This window comes from Mesocricetus auratus, unplaced genomic scaffold, assembly GCF_017639785.1.
Source record: "Mesocricetus auratus isolate SY011 unplaced genomic scaffold, BCM_Maur_2.0 Super-Scaffold_100013, whole genome shotgun sequence".
Classification (NCBI taxonomy): Eukaryota; Metazoa; Chordata; class Mammalia; order Rodentia; family Cricetidae; genus Mesocricetus; species Mesocricetus auratus.
In genome coordinates, this window is record NW_024429196.1 from 13353990 (window position 1) to 13372598 (window position 18609).

The window sequence follows — 18609 nt, forward strand, 5'->3', positions numbered from 1 at the left end:
AATAAGGAAACATTACAGTGGACACCAAAGAAACTGAAAATATTGTAAGAGAGTATTTTAAAAACCTGTACTCAATTAACTGGAAAACCTGAAAGAAATGATGAATTTCTAGATCCAGTCACACCACCAAAATTAAACCAAGAAGGTAGAGACCTAAACAGACATATATCTGAGAAGATTGAAATAGAAATAAAAAGTCTTCCAGCTACAAAAAAGTTCAAGATCAGATAGATTCAGAGCAGAATTCTACCAGATTTTCAAAGAAGACCTATAACCAATCCTTAAACTATTAAAAAGAAAGGAAGAAACAGAAAGAGAGACAGAAAGAAAGAAAGAGAGAGAGAAAGAAAAGGAGAGCTCCCAAAATTCTCCTATGAGTCTCTATCACTCCCATACCAAAACCAGGTAAGGAGGCAACAGAAAAAGAAAGCTACAGGCACATATCCCTGATGAATATAGACTAAAAAAAAAAATGCTCAATAAAAAAGCTTGCAAACAGAAAAAAGACTTATGTCACAAGAGTATACACTTATTACCATGTTGGCTTTATTTCTAAAGTGTAGGGATATGGACTTAAAGACAAAAATCACATCATCATCTCAATGGATAAAGAAAAAGCCTTTGACAGAGTCCAAAATACATTCATCACAGAAGTCTTAGGGAATGTAGGATATAGGGCCATTACAAAGCTGTGAGGTCCTAGGAGAAGGACACTTCAAGTCATTGTCATTATCAGAGAGGACAGGAAAGCATGGGCACAGTGGGTAGGCAAATGTCAGGGGATTACATTCTCTTGTATCTCTGTTTTCCCAGTGAAAGCCTGACAGGGTCATTGAGTATCAATGAGGATGAGGGAAAAGGGATGAAATAACCATTTAAGGTGAGGAGACAAGATGTAATGTATCTTGACTGACAGCACTGTAGGGTCTTTGGAGGTTAGTGGTCCAGATGTTAAAGAGAATACCACCAGCTTGGCTTTGTTTCTCTCCACCTATGTTCACCTGGAAAGGCAAGACTCTGAGAAGGCCCTGCTGATTCCTCCTGGGCCAGTCAGTGACAGTGAGGAGTTTTAAAGGATCAAAGGTAAGGGAGTAAATTGAAGCCACTGTAAGAGGAGCGTGAAGACTTGGGGTTGTTGAGGCACAGTGTAAGAATTAAGACTTAAGGGTACAAAAGAGAATGATGTACTGAGTGGGGTTTTGGGTTTTAGTCTGTAAAGGATTTTTAGTCTTGGTCAGGCACAGGCTGAAGAGCAGAGGTCAAGGGATGACAAAAGCCAGAATCCTGGAAGGATTGTGATCTCTGTGCATATGGTTTTTGGACTTTGAACTGAGGTCTTTTCTGCTATTTTGTCTAGTATTTGTTGCTTTGAACTATATGGAAAGGCGTAGTCTCCTCCCTTTCTGAGAGTTCTGTGTCTCTTTTCATTGTTTCTCTTCTTTGCCCTTTGTGCGTTGTGGGATTTCCTTAGTGTTCTCTTCCATACCTTCTATGACATTTTTAGCTTTAATTATTGTGCAAATTTCAAGAATTCTCTCTTGCTCATTAATTTTCCACAATACAGTTTTTTCGTAGTTTTAGTTTGGTGGTGGGCGTGGAGAGGTGGCTCAGAGGTGAAGAGCATTGATGTGCAAGCTTAGGACCAGAGTAGGTTCCAGCACCTATTGACAAGCTGGGAGAGGTTCTGCATTCACCTTTAACACCATCATTCAGAGGAGGATTGCTGGCCTTGCTGTCTGCCAGCCTAGTTCTAGCTAAACACCACAAACTTCAGGTTCAGCAAGAGACCTCCTCTCAAAGAATATAAGGCAGAAAATGGTAGAAGACACCAGGCACCTTTGGCATGAATGTAGACGTGCCCACACATGCGCATACTATATGCATGCGCACATTCACGCATGCACATCTTTGTGGTTTTGGGTGACTGTAATGCATCTACCTCTAGCAACAAATATACGTCTTCACTAAGTTCATATTTATACTCAGGTGCTATGTTTGTACATTAAAATTTTCCTACACTAAGTATGTTGTATTCTATAGTTAACGTTATATATCTTTGCATTTTAGGTGTCAAAAAATAAAGATGGAAAAGAACAGAGTGAAACTGTGTCACCATCTGAAGATGAACCGTTTTCCTGGCCTGGTCCCAAAACAGTTATGTTGAAGAGAACATCTCAAGGATTTGGTTTTACGTTAAGACACTTCATCGTTTATCCCCCAGAGTCTGCAATTCAGTTTTCATACAAGGTAAGAGAATTCCCATCTCCTCTGGGTTTCTTCCCCTTCTTACCTTCCCCCTTTCCTCTCTTCTGTCTTAGAATAAGTAGTTTATTTGCTTTCTAAAAATCTTTATGTAGTTTTCAAACCTATAACAAAAGTTTTAGTTTCTGAAATATACTGATTCTAAACTGTAGATCTATGTTTCAGTGATTTCTAAGCTTCATTTTACTCTTTGTCATATGTAACTTCTCTACTATCTAGAAAGATTCTGTATTCTCTGGGTAGACTATGGCAATTGTTGGTTAAAATGTGCTGTTGGTTACAGAAAATTAATAAGACTAGAGACTACTAACTTTGAGATGTATCATATGATGGTAAGTCAGAATATTAAAACATGATGATCAGAGTAAACTGCATGATATACTTCAGTAGAGTGTGCTCCTGTCTGAAAGTGTCAGTGTGTGATGGTTTTAGCTGCAGTTGATGTATATAAATAACCATTGTTCTTTATTACCATTATTAGTGTGAACTTACTTTATCCACAGCAGAGGCAAGTGGCATTAGCCCCATGTAACAAACATGGAAACTGAGTTAAGTCCTATAAATAGTGTGGGCCTGGAGTGTGAACTTGGCCAATGTATGGATTAAAGACATGTAAAGATAATGTCCAGTTGTATCTGGAGACCACACTCTAGTTTTTGAGATGTAACCTCTCTATGTAACTCTGGCTAACCTCAAACTCACAGATATCTGCCTGCTTCTGTCTCCAGAATTCATTTTTCCTAAATACATCTTTCTAGGCAAATGTATTGTAGGATAACCGTTTAAGACACTGAATATCTTTTAAAGGTTATGAATAATTACTGACATTGGAATTATAATTTACCAGTCAGGTTTCCTAAAATGTCTGTACAGCTACTGTCTAGCTAGTTTAAGAATCTATTGATCTTAAAATTAAAAGCTCTGGAAATGTTACTTACATATTCTCTAGATGTGTAATTTTTGTCTGTTTCATTTAGATCACAAGGAGCATATGAGTAATATAATTTCTATAAAATAATTGGCTTAACACAGGTTAAAAATATATCTGTACTAGAAAGTAATTGTGAAGTCTAAAGAACCTGGGTCTGATCCTCTTCCCTGTCCCACATTAGCTCTGACCTTGAGCACCACACTTGTTAGACACCAATAGTGCCTTGCTCACAGGTTGTGTGATGACTGTGTGGCATAGAACATTTGGAATGTGAACTGATGGACAGTAATGCTGGGTATAGCTGTGCAGTGCTGGGGTTTGGTACAGATATCCATGCACATAGGTCTGTCTATATATGCTTTTCCTGGGAAATACGGATTGGAGTATTTTCTACTTTAATATTGAAATTTTATCAATTCACTCAAAGACCGTGCGCGCGCGCGCGCGCGTGTGTGTGTGTGTGTGTGTGTGTGTGTGTGTGTGTGTCTGTGTCTGTGTCTGTGTCTGTGTCTGTCTGTCTGTCTGTCTGTCTGTCTGTCTGAGGAGTAGACCTAGGGCCTTACACAAGACACTTGCTAGGCGAGTACTGAATCACTGAACTATATACTCCCAACCTTAAAAGAATTTAAAATCATTTTTAGTGCTATATAGTTTTTAGAAAGTGTACGATTGATGAAAACAATGTCTCTATTATGTCACTTAGCTGGCAACGATTAGTCTCAGAACAGAGCTTATAACCAGAAGAAGAAAAACAACGTTTGGGCAGCCAAAATAAAGGTCAAGAGTTATGTAATAAATCACCAGCCTTCAGCCAAAGCTCCAATTTCTTTTCTACAATGCATGGTAGCTTTGATTCGGTCAAGGCTCAGCAAGTACTCGCTTCAGTGTGTTTTCATACTAGCTTTTAAAAATTTCATTTCTAATTTCTCAGCTAGACATAGGCAGCATGGCAGGCAGCAAGAGCCTAAAGACACCAAACAGATGAACTTCCAAATTGAGTGCAAGAACTTAAACATGTACCGATTAGCTCTGTGTCCTGTCATAGCCTGCGAGCACTCACTGAAGGTGACTGTAGTACAGTAAATGACGACCAGCCCAGCTCTCGCTCTGTTCTCCCCTCTTAAACGCTTGTGTGGTACCTCCACCTAAATATCCCCGTGATTACACCCCACCCTCACACGGCGTTTCAGAACTCTGTTGATTTCTTGCCCCTAACTCGACTTCAATCACAGCCTTTTTTTCTTGTGGAAACTCCAGCCTACTAATAAAGATGCTTAGTAAGACTCTAATTGGTGTTTATTATATACCAATAATTGGCCTTAAGTTCAGATGTGATCAGATGAGAGTTTACCCTTGGTGCTCAAATGTGTATTTTTTGTTTATTTTGTAGGATGAAGAGAATGGAAACAGAGGAGGTAGGCCATAAAATCTTCATCTCTAAACGTTCCCTTGTGCATTCTCAATGTTCTGGGGGGCGGTTATCAACTGAAGTGGTTTCAAGTGTAGAGCAGCTTTTAGGTGTGAGAATCATGGGATTTTGTTGTTGTTGTTTGCTGTCATTTAGGGCTTTGTGAACTCCATCATGTAACGGTTATGATTTGAGCACTAGTGCCCAAATATATGCAAAGCAATTCTAAGGATACTGTGCAGGGTTTTTACTTCTGTCCAAGGGCCTTTGTAAACTTAGTGGTCCTTTCGGGCAGGAGCATGTTGTGGTTTATCAATGTGGCTTCAGCTTCATAAAAGATCAAGGATAAAAGGGGATTAGTTATTTCTTAATCTGATTTGGTTTTCTTTTCCTTTTCAATCACCTCTAATGAGTTAAAGTTTACAGGCAATGAAATAGATTCAGAAAAAATTTATTTCTGGGGTTGGAGAGATGGCTCACCAGGTAAAAGTAGTTACTGCTTTTTCTGGAGAACCTGAGTTCAGTTCCCAGAACCCACATCGGTGCCTCACAGCTTTAGTTTCTAACTCTAGGGGACCAGATGCTTGCTTTATATATAGCTGTGATACAATGAGCAAAACTAAGAAATTAACATTGATAGGGTATTAGTATATTAGCTACAGGCGTTTAATGTCACTGAGCTTCCATGTTGCTTTTGTTGTTTTTGTTTTTGCTTTGTTTTTGTTCTAGAATTCCACTTTGCACTTAGTTATAATACTGCCCTAAAATCCCCCAGTCTTCATTTCTCTCCTTTATTCTTTTTGTGACCTCAGTGTTGAGTTTTTTTCTTGTAGGACATTCACCCACTTGATTTTGTGTGATGTTTTCTTACCACCAGTTCAAGTTTAATGTGCTTTTACCAATAATACCACATTCACACCAAATATAAGTGTAACATTGTGTGAGACTTACTAAAGGTACAACCCATGAACCTTCCATTCCCATTAAGATAGGATTTAAAAAATAAACAAACATGCCATCAGTTTGGAAAGTATTCTTTTGTAACTCATTTGGCTTTTTATCAATACAGAATTTTGCATTTTTGGAATTTCTTGTCAAGTAGAATAATATAGAATATTCTTTCTGTGTCTTTTGCCTGACTTTTTTCTGTATGTGTGGGTACTAACAGTACTATTTTTTTTTTGGCTGAGTAATTTCATTTGCATCTATCTGTTCCATGGGCAGTCCACTTAGCTTTATTGGATCTTTGTCATGTCTGTATCTTGCCAGCCTGCTTTGGGGTCCTAGAATTGTCATGTTTAGGGTTAACTTGAAAAGGAAATCATTTCTTTCCGTATTGTGCAAGATGATCTGAGGGTATAGACCAGGTAACAGGAATCATAGATGTCACCCTGTGCAAGATGAGGCTCTCTTGTCACCGCCATCTGTTACGCACTAGGGTTTAGGATGAGTTCCAAATGCTCTTGCTGTGACAGAAAGGGGCAGCTGACAACACAAACACCAGTATGAGCAAAGGGCATTTGAGTTCTCTGTCATCCTCCCATCGTTTCCCAGATTGATGTACGGAAGCAGATATGGTACACACAGCATCTAGAATGCCCTGCTTGTCACAGGGGAAATACATGCTTCTAGAAAAATATAACCAGAAAGCCATGTGTGGATGGTTATGTATCTGCCTCAGCCTATTGAACTAATTGGATGTAATTTAAGTACTTTGAATGGGAAGAATTCAAAAGGCCAAGTCTTAGAGAAAGAAACTTGGAGAGGAATAATAACATGCAGATAATGGACAATCTTCCCATTTTATACCTACTCTCATTCAGAACAGGGAGTTGTCCACAAACAGAAATACCATGTTGTAATTATATAGTAAGAAATAAGTTAATTAAAAAAGGCACAAAGTTGGATGGGCAAGAAAAGGGGAGTGGGTTCTAAGAAAAATATAGGAAGGGGTAATATGATTTAAACACATGGAATTCTCCAAGAAACTGATGTATCTGGGGGTAAAAACACAAATTTGATTGACAGAAGATAAAGTGTACATAGATTTATGCTGTGGGTCCAATGTCATTATCAAAGAAAAGATGAATTTGCTTTTACACTTCTAAAGAGCCAAAGAATCAAGTATGAATAGTAATAGTTAGGGCTACACATCATTGTTTAAAACAAAACAAAACGAAAACCCCCAAGCATCTTGTTTGCATTGAAGTCTGAGGACAGAATATCGTATATGTCCCTGTTCTGGAAAACAAAGAGAATGCTTCAGCAGCGCTGCACCAAATGCCTACTTTCCAGTGAATTTCCACCCCTAGGACACATTCCCTTAAAGCAGTGGTTCTCCACCTTCCAAATGCTGCAAGCCCCTAATACAGTTTCCCATGTTGGGGTGACCCCCAACCATAAAGTTTTTTTTATGTTAGCTGGGTGGTGGTGGCATATGTCTTTAGTCCCAGCACTTGAGAGGCAGAGGCAGGCAGATTTCTATGATTCGAGGCCAGCTTGGAGTGAGTTCCAGGACAGCCAGGACTACTATGCAGAGAAACCATTTCTCAACCCCCACCCCTCACCCGAACCATCAAAAAATTTTTTTCCAGTTGCTACTTCATAATTGTAATTTTGCTGCTGGTATGAATCATGATGTAAATATCTGATGTGCAGATGGATTTAGGCGACCCCTGTGAAAGGGTTGTTTGACCCCCAAAGGGTTTGCAATTTACAGGTTGAGAACCACTATTTTAAAGGGTTTCCCAGGATGGAGAAACAGTGCCTCAGACACGCTTGAATGCCTGTGGACAAGTTTGTTATCTCAATAGTGCTGCTGGTATTTCACAGGTGAGGCCAGAAGGCTCTGATATCCTACCAGTAAGAGGTAACTGAGAGAGTACAGAAGGTATGGACCTTTTGTTCCTAAGGAGAACATGGGAAGGGTTGAGACCACCTAAAGAAGCTAGTCTGTTACACACTAGACACACACTTTGAAAGAGAACTGCTTGGTTTGGGGAGGGGGAGGGAGTGTGCCACCAGCAGGCACTTGAACGCTTAATCCAGCCAAACCTCAGAGTGTGTTAGGGATCTGTTAAGCATGAAGATGAGGTAATAGTCACATGGCTAGTGAGTGGCAGAGCTGGACTTTTCAAATCAATTATCTCAGGTACTCTTTACGTTCATAGTTGTGTTTTTTAACTTTCATCTGTTGACTTACTTTTAAGTATTCTTCCTAATTTCTTTAATTTTGTTTCAACAGTCTTTCTTTTTTGCTTGTTTGTTTGTTTGTTTTTTGAGACACGGTTTCTCTGTGTAACTGCTCTGACTGTCCTGGAACTAGATCTTGTAGACCAAGCTGGCTTGAACTCACAGAGATCCACCTGCCTCTGCCTCCCAAGTGCTTTAATCCCAAGGTAGTAAAGGAGTGCACCACCAGCACCACTGCCCAGCTCAGAAGTATTTCTATCTTAAAAAAAAAGTTCTTGAGGTTAGGGTCAAGAGTTATTAGCTAAATATATAGTGTGTTTTGAAATTGACCTTGTGAAGCCTTCATGGAGAAGGTTAAGGTCAAGGAAACTTGCTTCCTATTTGTGAACACCTAAAGAAAAAAATTCACATTAAGATGAGGGAGCCCTAAATACCTTCTAGAGGAAACTTTACTCACTATGACATTCTGAGTAGCTGTTTAGCTGTGGTCCTAAAAGATTCCCCTGAGCCTGTGGAGTTTGCAGTGCTCTGCCTGCCCAGTTGTGCTTTTCAGTTTCCAGGGCTGGGCTTGTGTGTGTTCTCCCAAGTGTGCTCACAGGCTGCACACAAAGCCCTCTTAGCCAAGCCTAGTAATATCACTTGAGCTAAACTAGTTGTCCCTTGGGTCATATTCCATGTTTAAAAACTCCGGCTCCCGAACAATTATCTGTAGATGCATTTTTTAGTGCACCCTCATCAGAGGCAGCTTGTGTATTACTGCTATTGAAATTCAGTGAAATGTTATTGTATTTATTGTTTTGCTTCCTTTTAAAATGTGTTTTCGAGTCTGTTAAGAGCACAAAACTGTTTCATGTTGAGTTCTGTTTAGTGTGCTAGAATCCCAGCCTCCAGTGCAGTGACGAGAATCAGAGTGTAGCATCCCCGGAGAAGAGGTACTGCCAGAATTGTACTGCAATGCCTAAGAGATCCTGCTGTAGTGCCAAAATTCTGTAAAACAACTGAAGGCTTTGCTTGATAGTTTTCCTTTTGGCCAGTTAGTAAAAATCTCTTTTGGCATCTAATTTTCCAATAATTAAATTACCCAGCCTTTTTTTTTTCATCCTGTACTTGGACATTATCTTATGTTTTAAAAAATTATTTTTCACCTGGGCAGTGGTGGTGTACACCTTTAATCCCAGCACTCTGGAGGCAGAGGCATACAGATCTCTTGAGTTGGATGTCAGCCTGGTCTACAGAGCCAGTTCTAGGACAGCAAGGGAGATTACATAGGGAAACCGTGTCTTGAAAACAAAAGTTATTTTTCATTCTTGAATTTTCTGTACAGTGATGTAATACAAGAAAAGACCATGTAAGCAGAGTCTGTTTTGGAGAGAATAACTGTTTTGAACAATTGCTATCATGTTGATGCTCTAGTTGTCCTTTAAAGTTCACAGTAAATACTCTCATGATCACATGAGAAGAAGGTTGGCTGTTGCTGCCATTTACTTTTCTGAGTTCCATTGTGTTTCCATTGTTTTAGAGTGCTAATAATGGGGTGGGGAGGGAGTTGTGTAAATTGTCTCAGTTTTGACATTTGTGATTTGGTTATTTCTGGCTGAATAGCTCTATAGTATGTACTAGTGTGTTCCACCAGTGACAAGACCCAGGACAGGCTAGATACAAAGGAAGGCGTTTGCTGGCACTAGGCATGCTAGAGCGACACAGCAACAGCACCTTGAATTGGAACCGCCACTGCCAGAGCCCTTGAATTTAAGGCTGATGGGAGAGTCTGTCCAGGAAATGTTGGTTAGACTCTGTCCGTGAGCTTACATAGACAGTCCAGCTTTCACCATGCCTTCTTCCTCTTGGTACTTCTAAATCACCAGGGAGGGGATTGGATTGTACCAGTTAATCATTCCCTGTAGATGTACCTCAGTGCTATCTATATTCAGAAACAAGTGTGCTTCAGTGAAATGTACTTTTAGCAATGAAAAACCACTTGTAAAGCTGAGAAAATGGAGTCTATTTTATGCTAGACTTTCCATTAATTCGCCAAAAACACATTTCTTTCACAGTAATGTGACTAAAATATGGACCTGAAATCGTGTTGCAAGAAGTTTTTCTTTCTGGGCAGGTCAGTAGCCAGAGATTTGACAGTGTGAGAAGTACATTTACATTTCTTTTCAAGTGCAGTTATTCTGACTGAACTCAATGGAGCCCTTAACTGAACACTATAGGATACATGTTTAATTGGGTTGTTTTTAACTAACTTAACTGGATAGGTATTAATTAATTAGTTGCATATTTTCTGTTAATTTTTAGTGCTTCTTAGTAGAACAACCATAGTTGTCTTATTCTTGAGCATATCTTTGAAGTAGGAGAGACAGATGGTCATGATGGTGACAGCAGTGGCAGAGGGGGCAGCAATGGTGGTGACAATGCTGTTCAGGAGTTTAAGTCTTTAATCCTCACTAGAGTTTTCCAAGGTGGATACAGTTATTGCTTCTAGTTTTAGGTGATACATGTAATTGAGACATGACATTTAAGTAATTAGCAAGAGGTAAAGGAGCTGGGTTCTGGAGTTTCCTCTCAGTTTCTGCATGGCCTCTCAGAATTTAAGGTTTATGAAATTCACACTTGAAAGTGTAGAAGAAAGAATGTGTTATGTTCTCTTAAATTGCACACACTATTAACAGATTGCTTGTTCAACTTCAGGTGCAGTTTTGGTTTGCACAGCATAACACTTCTTCATTTTTACAGGCTAGCATGTTATTGGTTTTTGTTTGTTGAATCTCTGCTTAATTACAAGGCATATCTATTATCTTTTTTCCTTATTTTTAAAAGTTTATTTATCTTACATCCCAACCAGTTTCTTCTCTCTCTTTTCCTCCCAGTCCCCATATTTATTATTTTAATGTCTGAATTTGCTTTTCATTTTTGTTCAGTTATATTTTTGATATGTGGAATGTTTTTGTCATTTATTTTTATGAGATGGTAAGGGAAGTCCTAGGTATGGACTTACATTAGACATGGGCAAAAAGTACTTCTAAAGAAATTTTAGTAACTGTCTTTTCAAAATAAACAATGAATTTGATCAAATTATTCATTGATGTATAAATAGGTAAATTGTGGTATATAGTAGAATACACTATATAGTAGATACTATAGACCAGGATGGCCTTGAACTCACCGAGATTCTTCTGTTCTGCCTCCTGAGTCCTAGAAGGCATATACTACCATTTTTTATCATAAGTTATAACAAAATTTAGCACTTTCAAGTTAACAACTCAGTGGCAGATAGGTACAGAATGAAAGGCATGTGAGGGGTTCATTTCTATATAATATATATTAGCATTTTAACTTTTATGCTGGAATCATATTTCTTATCTATATCTTTCTCTCTTTACACACACACACACACACACACACACACACACACACACACACACACTACTGTTTATCCATTTACCCATTGATGAACAACTAGATTGTATTTTCCTTATGGTCCCACTATGTACATCTACGTACTGATATTTGAGTCCATGTCCTCAGTTCTTTGGGATGGATACCTAGGAGTGTGGTTGCTGGCTCACACTCTTTCCTACAGGGTCTTTACCATTTCCGTATTTCCATGCAATGCAGAAGGGTCTCAATTTCTGTATTCTCTCCAACAAGTGTTATTTTCCATTTTTGTATTAGAACTAACTTAATTGGTATGAAATGAAATTTCATTGTGGTTTTGATTTGCATTTCTTAAATTGATTAATGCTTTTAGATATTGGCCATTTGTGTATACTTGGAGAAATAATCTGTTGATGTCCTTTGTTCATCATTTATTTTTAAAACTATCATTTTTGCAATGTATGTTTGCGTGTACATCTGTGCACCATGTTTGTTCCTGGTAAGTGAGGAAGTCAGAACAGGGTGTTGGATTCCTGGGATTAGAGTTACAGGTTGTGAGCCACCATGTGGGTGCTGGGAACCAAATCCATGCCCTCTGGAAGAGCAGCCAGGGCTCTTAACCACCAAGCTCTCTCTCCAGCCCTTGTTGCCCATTTTTAAAAATGGGTTTGTTTTTGTTCTGCAGTTGTAGTAGTCCTTTATATGTGGATTCTACACCCTTAATGCATGGTTTGCATTTATTTTTTCTCATTTTGTAGGCTCTTTTCATGCTTGAGATTTTTCTTGTTTTTTTTCCCTTTTTTAGATGAGGGGCTAAAATAAGAAAAATTTAATCTCTTATTGGCCATGCTATCTCTTAATTCTCCTGATAGTGCAGCTGATGAACAAGTGTTTTTGAGTAGTATTTAGTTCATCTACTTTTTATTTTGTTACTCATGCTTCTGTTGTTAGAAGTATTTCGGTGGGTGAAAAAAGCCAAATTAAAAAAGTATATACTGTCTGATTCTACTAATACAAATTTGTAGGAAAGACCTAAACTCATGGGCTAGTTTGCATGACCGGGGAGAAAACAGAGTTAGAAATTTTTTCCAGTGCTGCGCGGAAACTACGGTTTTGTACTTGGCAGGTTCCTAGACCAAGCAGTGTCTTTGCCCCCAGGAAATACTATATTCACATTATGCCAGTGCTTATCTAGGATATACATTTGTTAAGCTATTTGAACCTTGCACTTATTTCTCTTGTAAGTTACAGTTATATCTCAATAGATGATTTAAAGAATGTGTGCCATTTGTTCACTCTACCAATTATGGACAGTAGGTAGTGTTGGAATGTTTTGAACAACACAACTGTGAACCTCCTTTTACTGCTTTGAATCCAAAGGCATGCATTGTAAGGAGTGGCATTGCTGAGTCACAGGTACAGGCACAAGTTACTGCCATTTCCTGTCCAGTTGTACCAGCTTATACACTAACAGGCACAAGCACTCCAATTGCTCTGTAGTGTTATTCGTGCTGGGTGCTAATCTTTTAACAAACTTTTGGAACTGTTATTGGCACCTGTAGTGGTATAGGTTGTAGTTTTAATTTACATTTTCCAGAAGACAAAGCTGATTACTTTTTAAAAGTTCAAGTCCATTTTAATTATGGATTTGTAGGTATTCTTTTAAGTATTTCAAGTGAGGAATTTGTTAGCTACATTATATATAGTGGCTGTCCATTGATCTTGCTTTTCAGAATCTTACTAATTCTGATGTTCTTATTTTAATGCAGTCTGAATGGGTGATATTTTGTGTTGTTTTGCTTTTGCTATATTTTTTGTTTTCTTTTTCTTATTTTGTTTTTTGAGACAGGGTTTCTCTGCGTAGCTTTGGAGCCTGTACTGGAATTTGCCTTGGCCTGGATTCACAGAGATCCGCCTGCCTCTTCCTCCCAAGTTTTGGGACTAAAGGCGTACGCCACCATTGTTCTGCTGATATTTTGTTTTTAATATTTGGAGTTCTCATTACACTCCATGAACGTGAAGGTCCTCCACTCTGGTGTTTCTAAGGTGCTTTTTTTGTTCCATCAGTCACAATCAAAACTGCAGTTTGACCATCATTATTTTGGTGTGTGGTTTGAGACCAAGATGAGTTTTTTTCTTATACTGATTTTGATTTCCACAGTCAACACCTGGTGACAACACTGCTTTTGATGCTGTGGCTTAATAAGTGGTTCTGTCCTACAGTGCATTCTTCCATTTGTTCAAGGTACCTTGCTAGCATGGATTAAACCCACAAGTAGAAAAAAAAGGAAAAAAATCCTGGCTCTTTTCATTTATTATGTAGTATCATAAAAGTTCTAGAATTGGGTTTTCAGTTGCTAGAATTTTTATTGTGTATGTATTATTTAGAAAATTTAAATGTTTAAGAATACTTGCACCGGGCGTTGGTGGCACATGCCTTTAATCCCAGCACTTGGGAGACAGAGGCAGGCAGATCTCTGTGAGTTCGAGGCCCATCTGGTCTACAGAGTGAGTTCCAGGACAGCCTCCAAAACAATGCAGAGAAACCCTGTCTTGAAAAAACAAAACAAACAAACAAAAAAAAAATACTTGCCTTCAGGAGGCAGAGGCAGGTGTGTCTCTGAGTTGTTCCAGGACAGCCATGGATACACAATGAGACCCTATCTCAAAAAAGAATGTAAGCAAGCAAGCAAGCAAGCAAACAAACAAACAAAAAACCCTAAAACAAAACAAAATCCTTGGCATGTTGAAGATTGTAGACTAGTTGATCTGCATTTTTTTAAAATCCTTTGCTTTTTGCTCTGGTCATCTTTTGATGTAGTGAATGTATCTACATTGATTGGATTTTTATATGTTAAATCAAGCTTGGTTTGTTTAGCATTGTTGTGCATTAGGTTTGTTTGGTCTCTACTTGAAGATTCTTGCTTCTCTGCTCAGTGACTGTGCATAGTGACTAGCAGACCTAGCAGCCCTAGCCAGCAATATGGAATGACTTGTGCCAAGAGTTAGTAGGGGAAATGACTGTGGTGGACAAATAAGCAAAGAGGACTGGGAAAGGACTGTGTGATACAGAGCTGGCCTAAGGGAGAAAAAGGAAGGGAAGATTTGTTAGGTGAAGCCCCAGACTTCAGTCTGGATCCATGGACGTTTCATCTAGGCCAGCAAGCAGTGGACAAATTGGGGGCAGTCTTCCTAAAGAGCCCTGCTTCGGGCGGCCGTGGGGAACATGCTGGCTCAGTGTGGACCTGGCAGTGGACCTGATGGCTGGAGAGCTGCTCCCTGCAGAAGGTTCTCAGAGGGAAATCTTCATGCTTGACAGCCTGGGCTTCTTTGTCTCCATTCTAGCTGAAGATGGGTGATGTTTTCCAGGCTGTCCCTGTTGGCTGGTCCTGACCACCTTGCTTCCCTCCCCAGCCTGTGGAGACTATGGCTCTTTGCCTTGTCTAGCTTTCCCATGGTGGTCTATGGGAGAAAGAGTTGACCATGAAGCCAGCTAGCAAGTTGTATGTATTTAGAAACCTTTGTTTATAGCTAATAAAAATTTTTATTTTTGTTGAATCTTATTTGTTTGTTTATTTATGAGTGTATGGGTGTTTGTTTTGCCTGCAAGTGTATCACTTTCATGCCTGGTATCCTTAGAGGACAGAAGAGGTCATTGGATCCCCTGAAACTAGAGTTACAGATGGTGTGAACTGCTGTGTAGGTGATGGGAATTGAACCCCTGTCCTCTGGAAGAGCAGATAGTGTTCTTAACCACTGAACTCTCTTTCTGGCTCCTTGTTTAATCTTTGTTGTAAGAATTTGTTGATTCAGGCTTTCTTACAAATTCCTTTTTTGAGATTAACAAAGCTAGTTCTCCTTCATGCTTTCTACTTGATATGCTAAGTAATACATTTTCATTCTTTTATAGTTAGCATGGTAACTCTACTTATCTCTCTACTGCCTGCATGTCGTTGTTGTGCTGTGTTGAAATTCAATATTAATTTAATGAAATTCTTTTGTTTTGGCCCCATTTTTGCTTTGTACATTCTTCAGTAATTTTTGAGATATCATTCTAGTTTTACTTGGCTTCGGCTATTGATACTGAGACATCATAATTTGGTCATACCTTTTTGGAGGTAAACACACAGACACATGCACACATGACAAAGACACACACATGCAGAAGCATACATGACACAGACACATGCACATGATACAGACACATGTGCATACATGACACAGACACACACATACACCACAGACCCAGACACATAGACACACATACACGACACATACATATACATGCCACACTCATGCACATACAACATAGGCACATCTGTGACACAGACATGCATACATGACACAGACACACAACACAGACACACACATACGCTACTAAGGTTTTTCTTTATCCCACTAATGCTTAACCATTTCCTAACAGCATAGCTAAGGATCTGATGTCAGGTGGGGCCAACGAAGCTTCTTGGGACTCTGACATTTTTCCTCATATTTCTTCACTGCCTATGGTTCTTTCTGGGGGCTCAGTTAAATATTTTCATTTTTAAAAACAAATATAACTAGATTTTCATGATTTTTTTTTTTTGGAAAAAAGCTACTGGAAAAGTGATAGCCAGTTTCAGTTTTTTGAAGGTCTATTTTGTAGGAAATGTATCACAATTAGTAGTGATTGAAGATATGTTCATTAATAAAAAAACTGGAAAATCCCTGCCCACAAAGACAACCTGTTGATTGTTAATGTTTGTGTTAAATTAGGTGAGAATTCCTGCCTCTTGGTTTACCGGTTCAGAGAAACTGTGGTGCTAGCACAGGTTTGGTACTAGGAAATAAGCAAAAATTGGTCATGAGATTATGCAAAGTAGAACACTTAGTTGTTCGTTATGAACTTCCCCTCCTCTCTCCCCTTGTGCTTGTCTCCTTCCTTCTTTCCCCCCTCACTCTCTTTTTGTAAACCATCTGGATCTCTTGATGTTGACTTGGCACTCTTGAACTCCTGGGCTCAAGTGATACTCCTGTCTCAGCCTACCAAGGCAGGGACTAACTACAGATCCACTCCACTTAGCATCAATGTGCTTTTGAAACGATTTCTGTGTTTTCTTCTCAGAACAAAGATAGTGAAGGATAGGGAATGCCTCAGATGGCTGGATTTTCAGTGAGTGTACATAGTTGGAGCTTGTATGCACCAGTGATTATTGAATAGAGGGGAGGACAGTGACACCTGCTGTGATGGCTACAATCTTGTTGTTCTTAAGTGACTGTTGCCCACGCTGCAGAGTTTAGCATGTCAGTCTGTGTCTGCTACTGGGGAAGAAAACTAGTTCTATGTCTCCCTTTTTACTCCCCATAGTGGCACTTTGTGAATTAGAAACCACATTTCAAATAACTTTGTATATGAGAAAATAATAAAAATAAGGCAATCTTGGGCTTACATAGAAATTTAGTCATACTCTGTAAAATAAACTGGTAGGTGGGAAATTGAAAAGAAATCTCGATTCTACTTAAAAGTAATGATTGGTAATCTATGATGAAGGAAATTCAGCTGGATTAAAGTAGATGTCAGAAATCTACCTTTTAGGAGTAGATTTCAAGACTTGAAAATACATAAAGTTATTGGTGGTCAATAAATCAGATATGATTTCAAAATCTCTTTAAGAATTCTAAACGCTTGTTAAATATGAAAGATAGCTTCCAAGAGCGAATTGGAGGTGGTGGGCAGAGGGATGTAACTGAAAAGAACGAGACGTTCACGCAAAGGCTGCTCGGCCTCTGAGCATGCCTCTGCTCTGCAGATCTGGCTCTTAGGAAGGCTGCCTCGGGCAGCCGTATGATTAGGGGATTTTGAGCTGTCTTTTCCTAGCTGCTCTGTAACTTGTGACCTGGCTCACAGATACCATCCTGCTGGATTACTCAGTTCTTGTTTCTGAATGCTTTCCAGCTATCCCAATAGAAAGTGTGGGATTACTAACTTCATAAAAGTTAATTGTGGGAATTGCAGTCCCTGCTTCTGACGTTGGATACATAACTTTTCATCTTTGGCATAAAAACAGAACAGAAATATGTGCAGCTAAATGCTGAGTACATTAAACTAAGAAATGACATTTCTTTCTTTCTTTTTTTTATTCATTTAGCAAACATCTGTTCAGTCTTTACCACGAGCCAGGCACTAAGCTGATTTCGTGGAAGGAAGCAGCGTGGCCTCTAACCTCACTTCCTCACAGTGTTGGTCAGATGTCACCTGATACAGTGGACTCCCTCAACCATTAATAAACAGAGCCCAGCCTTTCATGCTCTCTCTCTGTAGTGTTCTCCATAACGTCACCTCACACTAATGTCACTACTTTTTCCTCCCCCCTCAGTTGAAATGTAGGGCACGGATTTTTGAGTCTTCTTTTTCTTTCTTCCTTCAAACTCAGAATAGTTTCTGCTATGCATTCATTGGAGACATACAGACCCACACATATGACACTCTGATTCCAAGAAACTTGTAGTCTGTTGGAAGATGGAACTATAAAATAATTCTTAAGTACAAAAACAAAGTATGTACAATTGTTACAGGATTAAGGCAAAATAAATGATTTTTGCTACTTAGGTAGGACATTTGTTAGACTGCTGGTGGGCAAATGAAACTTAATGAGAAGAAAGTAAAAATACCATGTCAAAAGAAATTTCCAAGACATTTTGAAGTAATATTTGCCTAACTTGGGGGAAGAAGGAGGGTGGATTGTGTGTATTAATTGTGAGTGACTGCTACATGGAAGAGTCATGCTTAGCTTTTCTATGTTGAGTAGGATTGAATGAATGAAAACCCCATTAACCAAAGAATGCTAGAGGAGAAGCGTCTTCCTGTTCCCGGGGAGTAGGATTCAGTTTGGGATAAGGTGCTTTTGTGATGAGTCCTAGAGCACCTAGTCTGGAATTCTTGAAGAGGAGTGGCCGTTTAGTCGTCAGGAGCAGTTATGCTAGAATTAGGTCCTGAGCATAGTGAAGCCATCCAGAGAGCATGGAGCCACAGGCTAAAGATGCAGCCAGGGAAGGTGACATCTAAGGATGGCCAGAGCAAGAAAATGAGTAAGAAATCAGATCCGAGGCAGCCAGAGTTGGCGGTTTGTTAGTTAAGAGGATAATGTATGGTTGACTGGAGTATATACATTAGAAGTGGTAGCTGTGAACCAAGGCCCCTGACGAAGGCTGTGGGGGCTAAGTCCTTGCTGGAGACAAGACACAGGAGGAAAATCCCTCAAAATGAAAATTGAGCATTGAAAGAGGCCAGAGACGCGGAAGTGCAGGAAACAGGAGGCAGGTCCAGTGGGACCCGTGCTGCAGGGAGAGCAGGTTAAAATTACCAGACGCTTGGAAGAGCAGCCTCGAGGGAACAGGAGTTGGAATCCACAAGAGCCTTTCCTGAGAGTTGTCAGGAGTTTGCTTGAATTTAGAA

The 18609-nt window shown here is 39.4% G+C and overlaps 1 protein-coding gene across 9 annotated transcripts in view; it reads left to right on the forward strand.

The window, feature by feature from the left end:
• Positions 1-18609, forward strand: part of Arhgap21 (Rho GTPase activating protein 21) — a 116906-nt gene that overhangs the window by 46236 nt on the left and 52061 nt on the right. For all 9 annotated transcript variants that reach the window (XM_013122517.3, XM_021234456.2, XM_005082694.4 and 6 more), the window contains 2 exons: positions 2068-2247; positions 4584-4608. In XM_013122517.3, the coding sequence (XP_012977971.1) occupies positions 2068-2247; positions 4584-4608 (205 nt within the window). The remainder of the gene's footprint in view (positions 1-2067; positions 2248-4583; positions 4609-18609) is intronic.